At 43.2% G+C, this 17,155-nt stretch overlaps 1 protein-coding gene across 3 annotated transcripts in view; it reads left to right on the top strand.

Moving 5' to 3' along the window:
• The window catches only part of LOC119653603 (KN motif and ankyrin repeat domain-containing protein 2), an 87,145-nt gene that overhangs the window by 49,356 nt on the left and 20,634 nt on the right, over positions 1–17,155 (top strand). For 2 of the 3 annotated variants that reach the window (XM_038058357.1, XM_038058358.1), the window contains exons 4-5: positions 9,875–10,193; positions 14,189–14,400. In XM_038058357.1, the coding sequence (XP_037914285.1) occupies positions 9,875–10,193; positions 14,189–14,400 (531 nt within the window). Of the gene's footprint in view, positions 1–9,874; positions 10,194–13,446; positions 14,125–14,188; positions 14,401–17,155 lie in introns of those variants that run through there. The other variant, XM_038058359.1, reaches the window with a different exon arrangement.

The raw sequence follows: 17,155 nt of genomic DNA, 5'->3' as shown, positions 1-17,155 counted from the left end.
GTAAGAATATTTGGGTACACGATGATTCCATTTCTATATTGTAGCGAAAGAGGCAAACTTCGAACTAATATAATTTTGTTAGTAATGATAGGATTTCCCTCAAATTTTCCAGAATTCTGCTTCATATTAAAACCTATCACGTATTGTTAATAACTTTATTTTAGCAGATATCGTAACGGAGAGTATTCCGGAGCCTAGATATCATATGTATGGATCACCTTAATTTTTATTAAGGTAATTGGGTTGGGTACTTTCTGAAAATAGATCCTTGAAAAACCAAAACAAAAACAAAAACGGAGTAACGGTTCTTTCCAGGGCAGAGGCAACTCTTCAGATGCTGCCTCACCTCTGCCCTGGGAGCAGCGTGGCCGAAAGTGGCAACAGGTGGAAAAACGCTCCTTTATATAATCACAAAGGCACGACAAGGTTGCGAATTATATTAAAGTTAAACCGCCAGTTGTTTGAGTCTAAACTAAACTAAAGCTGGGTAATTGTTTAGGATATGAAGGTCCACATCCACGTGATGGGGAGCAACTTACTCCTACACTTTTTGGTCCACGGATCCCTAGTATGGGGCACTCAAGCATTCAAAAACCAAAAAAGGAGTAACGGTTTCGTCCTGCTTCCAGCGCAAAAGTGAGGTAGCGTCTGAAGAGTTTTTTTTTCAGATTTTTCGGTTAGGTAGGTTCTGAGAACGAGGTCTGTTACACTCTTTGAGGGTCATGTTTTGAGCCCTCAATTTCACCTGATATCAAGTTTGGGACCAGTTTCGAAAAGCACTAATTGAGTCCTTTCATTTGATCACTTGATGACATAGCCACATTCTGTGAAAAAAACGTTGCACCCTCCATTCATATGAATGGAGAGAAAATTTCAGAATAATACATAAAACCATGCTTCAAGCTAGCTGCATTTGTCTCAAATATGTAAGATAAAATACTTACAGAAATTTTAGCTTCAGGTTTGTCCGTAAAGGTGTTTTTTTGTTTTCAGACCAATTGAAGCATTCCGAGTTTGCGCTCTGACAAATATATGATGGACTGCGTTCACCAGCTTCAGCGAATTTGCGATGATTCTTTGTAGAGTACTTTCATTTTTCCTCAACTGATAAAGATCCACAAAATTTACACTGCAGTGAGATAAATTTAATTATGAAGCGCTCTGCGACTCATCCTTATTGCAACAGTGGAAACAGTGGAAAGTTGTTGCAGAGTGCAGAGTGATTCCACTTAACTTGAAGGACCGATACTTCAATTCTCAGGTTGGGCGAAGTCGGACCGGGTCAATGAGTGGAAAAGAAGGACAATCTCCATTAAGTTCGATGCGTCAACCAACCTTAGTTAATGAGTTTTGATTGAACTATATATCTATACCATCGAAGATGCCTCTCTCGTAAATTTTCCACGATCAGTACAACCCCATATCGATCACGGATGTCCTCGTTTGGCTTGTTATGTGAACATAATACCTTAATTTCCATTAACGCGAGGCGTCATTCTTCGTCTTTGACAGTCTGTCAGCATCGGATCTATAGAAGACGAATATTTCCAGCTACGGATATTATATCTATATTCTTCACTAGGTATCCTGAAAGCCTCGCACGGTCTGGTTTTGGCTATGCATAAATATATCATTCTGAATGCGTACCTAATTATGCGAAGGGGGAGGGGCATATCAGCAGATTTTCGTAATAACTTACCACCAATCACCACAACGAAAGCGGTTCTATTTTGCCTAAGTCTAACTCGCTCTTTGTGCTAGTATTAGGTAAAAACCCCCATCAACTGTACATTACTAAAAGAGCTAAAAAAATATTTTTTAAAATAAAAAATAAAAATTAAAGTATCATTTGGAAGAGGCAGGTATAAAATATCTTTCTTTTTCTTCAGCCTTTGTCCCGTTCACAAGCGGGGTCGGCTCGTCGTGATCGGCTTCGCCATTTGGCTCTATCGAATGCCTGATCTGGATGCAATCTCGAGGCTTTCAAATCCCCATCCAGCGTATCAAGCCACCGTTGTTTAGGTCTGCCCTTTGGTCGTTTACCATCGACTTTGATGTTCAGACCAATCTTTGCAAGTGAATTCTCGTTTGCACGAATTGTGTGACCATACCATCGAAGACGCCTCTCTCGCATAACGATCGCGGATATCCTCATTTCGGATGTGATCTAAACGTGTGACGCCACTAGTCCAACGTAGCATCTTCGTCTCCATTACCGCGAGACGCCGTTCATTGTCTTTTATGGTCGGCCAACACTCAGAACCATAGAGAGCGACTGGACGGACAACATTGCGGTAAATTTTAGATTTGAGACGTTCGTTGATACGTCGATCACAAAGGACACCAGTTGTGGAACGCCACTTCATCCAGGTTGCGTTAATGCGTGAAGCAATTTCATAACGCAGCTCTCCATTGGCTGATAGCGTTGCCCGAGGTATTTAAATCGCTCAGATCTGGGCAGATCACTGCCGCTGACAGTGATTGTGCCTGTTTCATGGGGATCGGTCGTCAAAAATTCAGTTTTGTTTAAATTCAATCTGAGACCGTGTTGCATGAGGCGATCATTCCATTTTTGAACAAGTTGCTCGAGATCATTTTTGCTATCAGATGCTAGGAAAACATCATCTGCATAAACCAGTGTGTAGGGCGCTGGACGTTGGATATCCCGTGTGACGGTGTCCATAACGAGGACAAAGAGGAGTGGTGAGAGGGCACTTCCTTGATGAACTCCAACAGAGACACGAAGCGGTTTTGATACACCCGCCATACTTCGAACTTTACTTTTCGGATCGTGGTAGAGCAATTGAACCCAGCGCACGAGTTCTTCTGGCACGAAGTGTTGTCGTAAAGCATACCAGATGAGTTCGTGTGGTACACGGTCAAACGCTTTCTCTAGATCCAGAAAGGCAATGTAAAGAGGGCGATGCTTCTCACGGTGTTTCTCCATGAGTAACCGCGCAGCGTGTATTGCGTCAGTAGTTCCGCAGTTCTTGACAAATCCGGCTTGATTCACGGTTATTTCAACGAATTCGCGAATACGGTTGTCAAGAATGCGTTCAAAAATCTTCATGGTATGGGAAAGTAACCGGATCGGACAGTAATTTGAACATTCTGCTGGGCTACCTTTCTTTTTCCATATTGGAACAGTGGTACTTTCTTGCCAGTCAGATGGTGTTCTTCCTTCCTGAATAACCCGGTTAAAGAATTCACTCAGCCACAGTGTTGGGTCCCAGCTCTTTGCTTTCCAGAGCTCAGATGCGATGTCGTCAGGTCCTGTTGCTTTCCCCGATTTCATTTGTTTTATTGCCTCCTCGACTTCAGTTGCGCTGACTGGTGGAACTGCTCCAAATGTCGGCAATGATTGTGGAAGTGGAGGATGAGCAAATTCTTCAGTTGAAATCTGCTCGAAGTATTCTCGCCATCTATCCGTCGCGGCTCGACGATCAGTAAGCAAAGTACCGTTCTTGTCATTAACACAACAGAAGTGTTCGATATCCTGTGTGCGTTCATCACGGCTTTTAGCAAGTCGATACAGATCTCTCTCGCCATCCCGAGTGTCCAGTTTATCGTAAAGATTTTGGAAATGGTTCGCTCGGGTGACAGCGACCGCTCTCTTTGCTTCCCGGTTGGCATTCTTATAAATTTGCCAATTAGCAGGCGTTTTATCGTCGAGAAATTTGTGGTAGAGGCGTTTCTTTTCATGGACCTTCATTTCAACATCATCATTCCAAAGCCAAGTATCTCGGTTGATGTACCGCTTACCCGGCTTGGTGACCCCGAGGGTTGCAGAGGCCGCTTTGTGGATCGTGTCTTTCATTTGGTTCCATGATTCTTCCACATTCGTAATGGTTGGCAATCGTATGAGTGAGACCGTTTCTTCGTTCTTCTCACCAAATCGCCACCATTTAATGCGCGGCGGGCCAGTGCGTTCCTCACGCCGTTTTATCGGTGGCTTAATTCGCAGGACAGCAATCAACGGCCGATGTTGAGGTGCGATGGTCTCATAGGGAACGACTTTGCAATCAGTGACAGTGGTAAAATGTTGACGTCTTATGAGAATATAGTCGATTTGCGTTTTATTGTTCCCACTATAAAATGTGGGAAGATGAGACAATCGTTTGATGAACCATGTACTCATAAGTACAAGGTCATGGGTGTCCGCAAAATCGATTATACGCTCGCCAACATCGTTGCGCGCTCCGAACCCCTTTCCCCCATGGCACCTGTTACCGTCTGCCTTTTCACCCACATGACCATTAAGGTCGCCGGCAATGATTATGTAATCGTCAGCAGGCACGTGACAAGTCTTTTCATCGAGAAGTTGCCAGAAGGCATCTTTCTCGGCATCAGGTCGGCCTGTCTGTGGTGCATACGCGGTGAAGAAGTGAATAGTGCGATCAGCTGATATAATGGTGAGCTTCATCAGCCAATCATCAAATCGTTCGACTTCTTTAATGGCATCACGGAAACCCTCTGAGATAGCAATGCCAACACCATATTGAGTGTGTGGGTTACCAAAATAGAGAAGTTTGTAGCCATTTTTACCGCGTTCACGTTCAATGTCGCAGCTTTTGGAACCAGACCATCGGGTCTCTTGGAGAGCGCAGATGTCAATGCACCTTTTCCGAAGGGCTCTTGCGAGTTCCTCGGTCTTTCCAGTTAGGGTACCAACATTTAGCGTGCAGACACGTATTTGTTTTGTTCGTTGTATGCGGACTAACTTGCTTACGTCCTGACGCCGTTTATGCGTCAAGAACCCTTGCCCATTTCTCGACAGGACCGGGGCCCGTCCTGCCGCGTCGACTGAGGTGGACGCCCTAGCATTTCTCCGAGGCCTCTGACTTAATCCGATCATCATGTTTGTAACGACATTCTATGCATTTTCTTGGTCGACCTGTCGCGGGGCCTGTCACCAAGAGAGATCAGGTAGGATTTAGCATAGTAGAATAACTCCAACTATACTCTATTTATCTCTTTCCCTGATCTCAGCATTTTATTTTTGTTTTACTGAGGATAGTACAGAGTACGTTGCCTCAAACCCTCCTCCTTTACCTGGGCTTGGGACCAGCATACTATGTTAGGCAGGTATAAAATATAATTTATTATAATATTTAGAACCTATTCCAGGTTCCCCTATTTAGATGGAAGTTTTTATTCAATTTAAGTCTGAAATAAAAAGGTGGCCATTTCGAGTGTCATATATATGTGGTTCACATCAGGGGAAACTACCCTTCCCCCGTTCTCCTTTTTCTTACAAGACTATTAAGCAAAGTCGGGGCTGGGGGTCACTGTTTTAGGACGCTGGCCCATTTGGTCTGCTGCAGCAAGTGGATGACTGACTGGCTACTTCAATCCCAAAACAAAAATTGATTTTGCTTCGGCTTGATTAGGCCTAAACTACTAGATGATTTGTGCTTGAGAGTTCGTAGGAAACAAATAAAACCTAATAACGATTTAGGGCAGCTATGCTATCAAGTTTGATATCAAAGTGACAACGCAGTTTCCTAGCAAAGGATTCGCATCGTTTTCCCTTTAGCAGGATAGCGCCTTTCGAGTTGATCCAGTTTCAGAGCTCGAACGATACGCGTCGGTTATATACATGGTTCAGGTGTAATTAAATGTTACATAATTAAGTGCGATTAAAAAAGGGGGTTCTTCTCTATGAATTCACTGGAACTCGTAAAGTTGTTGAAATTCAGTTTAGAATTCGAACATGCTGCGATGATGTCAGGTTTCGTAACGGAAAGTTTAAATCCGTAGGATTGGAAATGAAGAACGCTAAACATGAAACTGGACCAGTGGACCTATAGGCTGATCCCTTTAGTCAAGGAGTGCACTCAGAATAAATTCATCGGGCGGTTTTCAATTGGTTACTGAAAAGAAACGCCGTCAAAATGATGCCAAGCTTCTGGCTTCAGGCTTCTGAAGAAATGTAGTCCAATTACGAGGGTGCATCAGCGAGCGATAGACTCGACGATGACTATACACGGAGAGTCCGACGACGCCAACGATTTGGACGGAACGATTAGGGGGAGGAAACTATTGTCAACGATGAGATAGTTAGCAAACAGCAAACATATGTCATCAGCGTAGTCAAGGTGTTTGAGGAAAGATGTCATCGTGCATTGAATTTCTCCTCGTCCTCCAGACAAGGCAGCATGAAGAACGTCATGGGTAACAAGAAGAAATAATATCGGTGGCAGGATGCAGCCCTGGCGGATTCCGCTTAGGACCTCAAAATTCTCCGAAATTTTAGCTCGGCACAGCACGTGACTTTTTATGCCATCATATGCTGCTCTGATAATAGCGATCAGTGTTTTCCGGAATGCCTCTCCAAAGTAGAGCACTCCAGATGCCCTGCCTATTCATGTTATCTTAAGCTTTCTCGAAATCTAGGGGCAGCGAAGATTAACTTTGGGGCAGTGTTCCAAAATGATCCGTAGGGTGTTGATGCGGTCAATGCAGGAGGAAGGTGGAAACAACCTGCTTTCTGTCGGTCAAGGTTTCGAGATTCTCTTTGATACGTTCAAGTGTTATTTTAGCCATTATCTTTGCAATGGCAGTGAGCAGGCAGATACCCCTCCAATTGTCCCACTTAAAACGGGTCCACTTCTTTGAAATCTTAACGATCATTCCCTTCATCCACTATCTGGGAAAGGTCTCTATTTCCCAAGTCTTCCGTACGAGTGGAAGTAAAAGATCTGCAGTAACTGCAGGTGCAGTGACAAATCAATCTGCGGGGAGACCATCAAGCCCAGCTGCTTTACCCCTTTTGAGTGCATTGATAGTCGAAGTGGTTTCTCTTCAGCTGGGAGGAATAATCCGTATGCTATAGTGACTAGCCATTTCATCCAGACGAGGAGAAACCTCACTGCATGTGATACAGTTAGGAACCGTAGTGAAGTGTTCTTTCCACCTCTTCAGTTGTTCATCATCTTAAATGAGAAATTGACCGTTGACTTCCTTCGCAGGACCAACGAGAGATTTGCGATTATATCCAAACTGTTTCGTGATGCAGTAGTAGTTCTAAAATCATTGCGATCTGCGGCATACTCTGCTTCCTTGATCAGCGCAAATTCTTTCTTGCCACGACGTATACTATGCTGAACTTCTGGAGACTTTGCTGGGTATCGGAGTCAGTAGAACCTTCAACTCAATATATTCATCGATCCGCTTCCACGATTCCGCAGTCTGCCAGATCTTATGACGCTCTTTTGGGACGTAGCCGGCGACCTGTGTACCATCCGAGAAAAAGCATTTTTAATGGCGGCCCAATAATAATAATATTTTCAGGCAGTAACCCGCCGCAACTGTTAGTTTTAGTTAATAATGCGGTCATTCCATTTTATGATCTGAGTTTCTGTAATTTTCTACAATCACGGAGACTGAGATCCTTAGTTCCAAAGCTGAGTGTCAGGCCAGCGTACTCCGATGACACAACGCAAACAGGTATTGATGGAAGCTTGGAGTTTTTAATTAACAGTAGAGTTCACTTTCACTATAGCAACACAGAAAGACCACTAGCACATAATTTATTTCCAGATTAGCAAGATAGCTTCCCCACTGTCGAGCGACAGCTGGTCGTACAAGTGATCGATGTTGGGGAAGGTCGCAGCCTCTCAAACCTGCGAGAATTGGCGAAAAAAACACGCAAACGAACATAAGTGACCGTCCGGTGGTGATCCCTTTCGAGGCCGATGACAAAACCTCTCTTGTTACGCACATTCAGAAGACAACTCCTAAATCTACTGTTGATCGCGAAGTGGTCGATCTGATTGCTCGTACAGCGTCGGGCAGTTGAAGCCCAACTGACCTTAAGCCAGGCTCTGTGCTCTAACAATGGGCCACCAATTACGAGGCGGTGAAAGTTGCAGAAATCCAGGAACCTCCCACCATTATCATTCCTGTCATCAAAACCGTGTTTTTGCATCAAATGGCTGAACAAAGTGTTTTGGGAGCCCACCTTGGCATTCTGATCACCCATCACGATCACAATGTCACCTTTAGGAAGCTTGCCCCGAACCACGTTTAATTGCTTGTAGAAAGCATCCTTCTCCACTATATCGGAAGTTTTCGTTGGTGCATAATATTGTAGGATTGTGATACTCCTTAACCCGGACCGAAGTCTTGCAGTTAGAAGTCTTTCAGAAACCGTCCCCCGAGTCAAGAGAGCGCGCCTTTCAGTAGATATCCGAAATAACCCGACACCGGATTCGCGTTTGCTACCACATGGCTTTTCAGAGTACAAAAGCACATTGCCCTAAGTGTGAGAAAAGAAGGAAGGAAAAGAAGGAGTTCTCTCCAAAGTTCCACCATCTTACTATGCTTAGGCCGAGAATCTCCAGTTTATATCGCTGGAATTAACGCTCAAGTTGGAGAAAGCGAGCATTCTGAGGATCCTCGCTACCATTGTCGAGGAGCGTGCGCACATTCCAGAAACCAATCATAGTCCATTCTCGATAGCGAAAGGTCTTCGGCGGGAGGTCAGTCACTATTCCAGGCGTTGATGACGTTTCGGTAGCAATAAAGTTTTAAGATTTGCAGGCGAGTGGCTACTAATTTCTATCGCTTTTAGTTGACTCTTACGACAAGCAGGGAAGACTTTATGTGTATTCGTAAGCCTTATCTCACAGGGTAAACGCTGGATAAGCCAAACTACATATAAGTGACCATTTTTAAAGGTAACATACTATTCAAAAATAAAATTAAAATCAAAAAGCAGTCCGTAAGTAAGCAGTCTATTGTCGGTATGGATTCGCTGGTTAAAAATGCATTCTATTGTATGCTAGCAATAAAAAGTACATAACATTGCGAGGGTGAATAAGTAATGATAATTTTATGTTTTAAAATGATAACTATGTAATGATTAAGAAGGGATTTAGGGTATGGGGGATTTCACGGGTGGGTGACAGGTTTTGATTAAGAAATTGAAAAGAAAAATTTGAATAATTCTTCAAAGTATTTCCCGAAAATATGGTAATTTTTATTAAGGCAGAGTTGCGAAGGAATTTTGTGGATTGGAAATGGGACGTTGGATATGATAAAAGGCGCTAGGTAGTGGGAAATTCGCACAGCTATCTCATATGTATAAGATAAGGGATCCTCCTTCATACCCAAGAAAATATCTTTTATTACCGCTAGACAATCTTGTGTTTCTGCCACATTTACAGGCACTCCCATAATGTCAACGTATAGAAGGATAATAAAAATTTGAAAAAGAAAAGTGTTCTACATATATAGACTTCCCTAATGCTTCATATCACGTCTGGTATTACGTGAAGTTAATATGGTTCAAAGCATTTTCTTAATTTATCTCCATCATTAGTATCTGCACCACCGCATGGTTTTTATGGTGCGTTTAGACTATACAACAGCTGCAACAGAAATTCTTTTTAAATTTGCTATTCAGACCGCGAAATTTCGTTCCTTTGAGTGAAAGATTCAAAGAAGCTAAAGGGAAAATGCGAATTTTCCAGTTTAAGATGGTCATAAAACGTAGAAGGATTTCGATTATTTTTGAACTATGTATCTGAATTAAGTAGGTTTTGCGTTAATTGTACGTTGAAATTTTCCTGCAATTTTCATGAACTTAGTCTTTGGAATATGGGGGATATCCTAATATGAAAATTCCGGGAAAAGTGTTTATTGAGGTCTGATATTCGTTACTTGTAGGTAGTATACTTATGATGGTAAGTGACTATATCAATTGGCCATTTTGTAATGAAATATAAATTTTTCAACTTGTTCATTGCTTGAACATGCCTTAGGAAAAGAAAATTGGGGGAAAAACTCTCCATCGATTGCTTGTTTTCTATATTATTTTCAGCCCAACAGCGATGTAGTAATTTTAATGGTTTCTCCCGTGAATCCACAGGTCCAGAACGAATATGAGCCGGATTCTCCGAGGGTGATAGCAGCTGTTCCACATCGAAATGCAAGAGACATATTTTCCGATTTTCCCTCCTGTTTCCCATACGATGAATCACCCACTGCTGGCCTGGCGTTAAAATCAGCAGCTGCGTCACCAGCATCTACACATAGCGCACACAGCGCAATCGAGGCAACGGCCTTTGTGCGTGACGCACTTGACGAAGTAGTCAGTGACTTTGAAAGGACGCTCGAACGCACTAAGAAAAAGTCGAAAATTAAGCTTTCAGATACGGATTGGAAAAATCGATATTTTGACCCTGCAGGTGAGATTATTAATGTTTTTCAGGTGTATTGTGCTTGGATAAGATATTTTCAGTAGAATTAAGAAGAGTGAAGTAGTTTTGCTGATTTCATGAGTTCTGCATAGAATTTGCTATCTTTAAAATTATTAGAGAAGGTATCAAATATGTATCTAAATCCGCATTGTCCACTTAGAATGCTAATTGTATCCGAGGCGTTTCACATGGTCGTAAAGCGATTGCTTTCGTTGATCTAAAATTAATTGCATGCAATTAAACGAAAGTCAAAGGGCATTTGCATAGCTATTTTGAGTATAATCGTATTCTAATGAGTCTTCATTATTGCAGTTCCCCCTTAAGACTGCACAAATTGTTATTTTTCCATTCTATTTCCCTAGGAAAAATATAAACATGTCAATTCAATCTTCATAACCATTTCCACTTCCATGGAGCGAATCCCATGATATTATTCTAAATTAGTTGGCATAGTCCGTGGGGATGCCCAGATTTCCCGAGGTATTTCATCTAGAATGTTGCTGTGGCCATAGGACTTCGTTGCCCAGGATCCGGACTCACGTAGTCTGACGGCACTGCACGCTGCAATATATTTGATGTGGAGGTCTAGGGGGAGGAGATGCAGGAGTACATTGAGAGCATCTGCCGGGCAGGACTGCAGAGCCCCCGTAGCACCCGCACACGCGGTTCTCTGAATCCTATTAAGCTTCGTTCTATTGTATTTCTTCTTCAAAGCCTGCCACAATGCAATAGATCCGTACGTGAGGATCGGACGCACTACAGCGGTGTACATCCAGAGAACCATCCTCGGCCGGAGACCCCATTTCTTCGCAAAGGTTCTCTTACAGGCATAGAAGGCTATACAGGCCTTCTTAACCCTCAGTTCTATCTTCAATCTCCAATTTAGCTTAAGATCCAGGATTACATCCACATGCTTTACATTAGAGGAAAGAACCAATCTTTGTTCATTCAGCCGTGGTAGATGGAATTCAGGTATCCTTGTCTTGGTGGTGAACAGCATCAGTTGCGTTTTGGTTGGGTTTGTGCTGAGTCTGCATCTTGCAGCTCACAGGCACACCTTTCGCAACGCTCCTTCTATGATGTCGTTCATTATGGACAAAAACATTCCTGATATTAATATTACAAAGTCGTCGTCATACGCCATCACCTTCACCCCGCTGCTGTCCAATGTATGTAAAATTTGCCCATTGCTATTAACCAGAGCACCGGTGAGATGGCGCCACCCTGGGGCGTGCCTCTGTTCACAGCGCTGGTCAAGTGGTTGCCTCCCAAATCGGACTGGATTACCCTGGTACTTAGCATGGATATAATCCCATGCGTGAGATATCCCTCCAATCGAATACCGGTCAAGGCTTCCTTGATGGCGTTGGTACTGACGTTGTTAAAAGCTCCCTCTATATCCAAGAAGGCGGCGAGGGTATATTGCTTGTACTGCAGCGATCGTTCAACCGTGCCAATTACCTCGTGGAGGGCGGTTTCTTTGGATTTGAGGTAGGCATGCAGGGATTTAGAGAAAGGCTTCTTACTGTACAAGACTATGATCTTGTCAGTCCTCATGTATTCCTCGGAGACCTGGGTTCTTAGCAAGAAAAATTGCAAATTCTTGGCCGTGTTCGAAAGAAGGATCCTCCGAAGAATTTTTGGCCCCCTGCATGAGGATGGACAATTCCGTAGCATACATAACGACGAAATCTATGAGTGATACCATGACCGTCAAATTATGGATAAAATTCGGCCCAATAGGTTACGGTGGGCGGGTCACTTAATCCGTATGGATGAGGATGATCCCACCCGGAAAGTCTATAAAGTCAATATCTTTGGTAGAAAAAGAAGACGAGGCAAACCCTACCTGAGATGGAACGAATTGGTGGATCTTGGCCCAAAACCGTGGTGTCCGGAGTTCCTTATTAAGGCAGGCCTAGACTGGATACCGGTTGCTGCACCGTTGATGATGATGGATTCGAAATTATTAAATATGGATCTGAATCTGCGCTTTCCACTTATAAAGTTAATTGTATCCCCAGCGTTTCACATGATCGTAAAGTAATTGCATTACTTTTTATTATCTAAAATTAATTGCATGCAATTAAACGAAAGTCAAAGGGCATTTGCATAGCCATTTTGAGCATAATCGTATTCTAATGAGTCTTCATTATTGCAGTTCCCTCGTAAGACTGCACAAGTTGATATTTTCCCATTCTATTTCCCTAGGAAAAATATAAACATGTCAATTCAATCTTCATAACCATTTCCACTTCCATGGAGCGAATCCCATGATATTATTCTAAATTAGTTGGCAGTTTCTTTTGAAACATAATCTTATCCTATGGTCGGGAGTCACCCCATATTTCTTTCATTATATCTTTGAAGACGCTAATTGCATCGTTTATATGCAATAATATAAGGTAGGCTGGGCGTTTTCAAGTGAAGAAGTACTTATGTAAGTAGGGGAAGATCGTAAGATACTCAGATTTTCTCATGAGATTACACACTGATTGAAAGATTTTTCTCATAAAAATAAATCTGATACTGAAAGTTGACAGACTTACAAAGGGCTTGGGAGCCCAAGCAGCGAATTTGTCAAGATAATACTGTATTATCCATGCATTGCTGGTTAAAGCCAAGTGGGGATAGGGGGGATGTAGTTGTTGCTGATGCCCTCTGTTCGTGCTCCTCGTTTCAATAAATTAACGAATTTGAATCGCTCAGTTCAGGTTACATACGTAACATATGTTTTCCCATATTTAATTAAGTGCCCTCAAGTTGGACCTGTGTAATTTTCTTCATGTTTGACCACTTTCTCCTATATTCTTATGGTTTTCATCTTCAACCACTTGCCAGATATTCATCCAACAGAAATCTATTTTAAGAGCTCACATAAAGCGAAGACGGGATATTTTTGAATTTTGCCAATTTATACCGTTTCTGGGTTACATTAGCACAACATTTTCCGGCTTCACATTAGATTTTCTTATAGCATTTCGAGTGCCTAATTTTTTCAGGACACACTTAGGCATAATAAATTGCGAAAATCGACAATGAAAAATCTTTCACCCGAAATAAATTCACTCATAAGATACAGATATATATTTATTTACACGCTTTAGTTATTTTGGTTTGTTGAACACTAGGTGCAGAGTTAAAAGATGGGGAAAATTTAATAATTTTTTTCTTGATTTTCTTCAACGGCGAGGAAAACTCGGACAAGCTTCACATGCAAACAGTTTCACGTTAGCCATAGCACAATCGACTTCGCACGTAGTTTTAGAGAGCAAAAACGAATGCACAGCGATAATGAGAAAGTGATAAAAATTTAAAACAAAAAAGGGGAAAAAAAAATCTAAAATTTAAATAAACAGATTCTTCGTCGTAATCTACAAGATAGCGTGAAGAAAATCGATTTATTTACTAACTCGCGCGAAACTAACGAACACGATCGCGACGTTTGGAAGGGAAAATACTTTCCGAGGCGCCGACATTGACGGTTTGCGATTGTGCTATCTTTGTTTGATTTATTTTTTTCAAAAAGTTTTATTCGACTTTTAATTGTTATTAACGAAAACGACATACGTATTTTATTGATAACGTTTTTAAAGCTGCCAAAAAGGCTTTCAGACCTTATCAAAAAGCGCGATAAGATCATTGCGTGAGTGCGGTTGACTAGCTTTCGAGTGCAAGCAAGCTAGTAGTAGCATAACATTGTTTCGTGCAACCATGTCTCAAAATTGACTTTTCGCAATCTTTTTTTTTGTTTTTGAAATTTGCCAAAATTTTTTTGGCAATATTTCCGAAATGTTGCGATGACGTACAGCACTATCTGCCGTTCTAGATCCTAGACTAACAACCTTTACTTTAATTTACAACGACTTTTTCGCAATGAATAGAATAATGAAACGACTTAAATCGAAATTTCAAATAAGTTAGTATCCCACCCCCATCCCTTCAAATCATGGAACTATTACTCAAAATGATTTCCTTTTCAGAATCATGCGTCTCAGCGGAGAGCAGTCAACGATCAGCGAGCCACGACAAAACTCCGCCAACCTTGGACGCAAAGGACGAAATCGAATTCATACGTAGCAATGCGGTCGATTTGAGCCCTAATACTCTTTACAGTATTAGGGATCAAATGGCCATCAGCCTAAGACGCATGAAAGATTTGGAAGAACAAGTGAAACTAATCCCTGTGCTCAAGGTAAGACTATGCAGAACTAACTAGTCATTCAGTGCAATCATAACAATTTCAACACAAATATTTTGTTGGCTCTGATAAGGCCAGTGCCAAATTTGGGGTAGCTGTTAAGGCGATAATGTCAAGATTATCCCAGAATTTGATAAATGCAAGTTGTGTTCTGGTTTATCGCAATTTTGGTCTTTATTTTGTGTGTCTAAATAATGATAAAGGAGAGGGAACATGATGAGTAAATATCAATTTTTGCCCGAAGTCTATATTTCTTTGGATTCCTAATTGCCTTATAAACATTGTCTAGATGTGGGCCAAGCATATCTAGAATGTACATTTTGGTAGATTTTGTTGACCCCATACCCCATTTATAACAAGAAGTATTTCCATACGCAGAGAAAATAATTTCGTCTCCTCCCCTCGGTCTTTCGCAGTTTGATCGCGTCCCAGTCTTCCTGACATGTTAGCATTCTTCGCACCATATTTTCTGGTATCAGCGCCTCTTCTAGAGTCTTTTCTAATTAATCTCACCGTCCCGTCTCTTCAGCCACTTCTTTATGGCAGGGATGAGCATGTGTGTCCACCGACCCTTCCCCGAATGTTCCCGAAGCTCTTGGCTTCTATTTAGAGATCTATTTCTCTCGAGGTTCTTCGTCTGTGATAAAGAGGAGATAGACTTTGCATTATATATAAAGCAGCTCCTTCACTGGTCACTGGCGGTATTACCGTTACATTCAGAGTTCGCTGAAGGAACTGCTTCAAACAGCTGTGCGACCATGCCGACATAAACCCTTGGGGCGAGGCTTACGGAGTGGTGATGAAAAGGCTTCGGAAATCACCCCAGATGACCTGCCCGCGCCTCCTGAAACAGATTGTTACCACTCTGTTCCCTCACCACGAAAATAGGGGAAAGCAAATTTTTGTCTAGCTAAATGACGGCATAATTCCGCCTGTAACTGTGGAGGAGCTGCGGGAAATATGTGGTAGGTTCGGTGACAACAAGGCCCCAGGTTTGGATGGCATCCCCAACCGAGCTTTGAAACTGGCAGTGAAGACTAGGCCCGAACTTTTCGCCAACACCTTCGAGGCGTGCCTAAAAGAAGGAATATTCCCTGCCCAGTGGAAAAAGCAAAAGTTGGTGTTGCTTCCGAAGCCTGGCAAGCCACCTGGAAACCCAGCGTCTTAGCGTCCTATCTGCCTGTTGGATACAATGGGGAAGATGATGGAGAGAGTCATCTACAATAGACTCCTACCCATTGTCGAAGCCAGCAATGGTTTGTCGGAACGCCAGTTTGGTTTCCGACGCGCCCACTTTACGGTGGACGTAATTGGCATGGTGGTAAACCTGGCAAAAGGTGCACTGATTTCTGGCGGCTGCTGTGCCGTGGTGGCGTTGGATGTCAAAAACGCATTCAACTAGGCCAACTGGAATAGAATTAAACGGGCGTTGGCTGACATAGGTGTCCCCGGATACTTAGCGAATTTGGTGGAAAACTACCTCTCAGAGAGGACTCTCTGATACGGGACGGATGAGGGCCCCAAAGAGTACATTGTCACAGCCGGGATACCACAGGGATCGGTACTTGGTCTCCTGTTGTAGAATATCATGTATAATGGGGTGCTTGCTCTTCCCGTCCCAGAGGGGACTACGATTGTCGGCTTTGCTGATGACCTAGCTGTGGTTGTTGCAGCAAAACACTCAGAAGATGTGGAGGTTTACGCAACAGAAACAGTGAGAGCGGTAAAGTCCTGGCTAGAAAAGGCCGGGCTGACTTTGGCGGGTGCGAAAACGGAAACGGCCTTAATAACAAAACGCAGGAAAAATAACACTGTAAAAGTGGAGGTCGGTGGACATACGGTCGTATCAAAGTCGGCTATCAAATACCTGGGAGTAATAATTGACACCAAATTGAGTTTTAGGGAGCACCTAGAGTATGCATGCCAAAAGGCAGCCAGTGCCACCACGGCACGTGCAAAAACGTTGGCAAATATTAGTGGGCCGAAACATTGTCGGAGGTTGGTGCTAGCCGGAGTGGTGCGCTCCATCCTGCTCTACTCGTCGCCTGTGTGGGCAGAGGCGCTTGCAGGCTCTCAGAGACGGAAGCAGGTGAACTCTGTTTACCGGCGGATGGCTTTGAGGGTTTGCAGTGCTTTTAGAACCACATCAGATGAGGCAGTATTGGTGGTGGCAGGCATGATCCCGGTTGACATTCTGGCCAAAGAAATGAGTGTCCTGTACAATGCAAGACATATGGAGGGGCATGCACAGCGTAGAAATGCGGCAAGGTCAGAGTCGCTTGATCTCTGGCAACGCAGATGGGACGAGTCTGCGAAAGGTCGGTGGACGCACAGGCTCATTCCCAACATTAGGGTGTGGCTTGAGCGAAAACATGGGGAGACCAACTACCACATTACCCAGTTCCTCACAGGGCACGGTGGTTGCTACAGGCAGTATCTGCACCGCTTTGGGTTGGATGATTCTCCGAACTGACCCAGATGCGATGGCATACCGGAGGATCCAGAGCATGTGATGTTTCACTGCCCATGATTTGCGATGGAGAGAAGGAGCTTAAACCAGGTGCTGGGCAGGAGCGGGACCCCGGAGAGCTTGGTTACTGAGATGCTGGAGTCCGAGGAGAAGTGGCTTGCGGTTGGCTCCGCAATCATCCAAATGCAGGAGGAGTTGCTGAAGGAACAAATAAGGAGGAAAGCTGCAAATAGGAGAAGGATAAGTGCCCGAGAGCAAACCTACCCCGCCAAGTAATAC

The sequence above is a fragment of the Hermetia illucens genome, chromosome 4 (genome assembly GCF_905115235.1).
Source record: "Hermetia illucens chromosome 4, iHerIll2.2.curated.20191125, whole genome shotgun sequence".
Taxonomy (NCBI): Eukaryota; Metazoa; Arthropoda; class Insecta; order Diptera; family Stratiomyidae; genus Hermetia; species Hermetia illucens.
The sequence above is the reverse complement of the archived record's forward strand: the minus strand, read 5'-3'. Positions and strand labels throughout refer to the sequence as shown.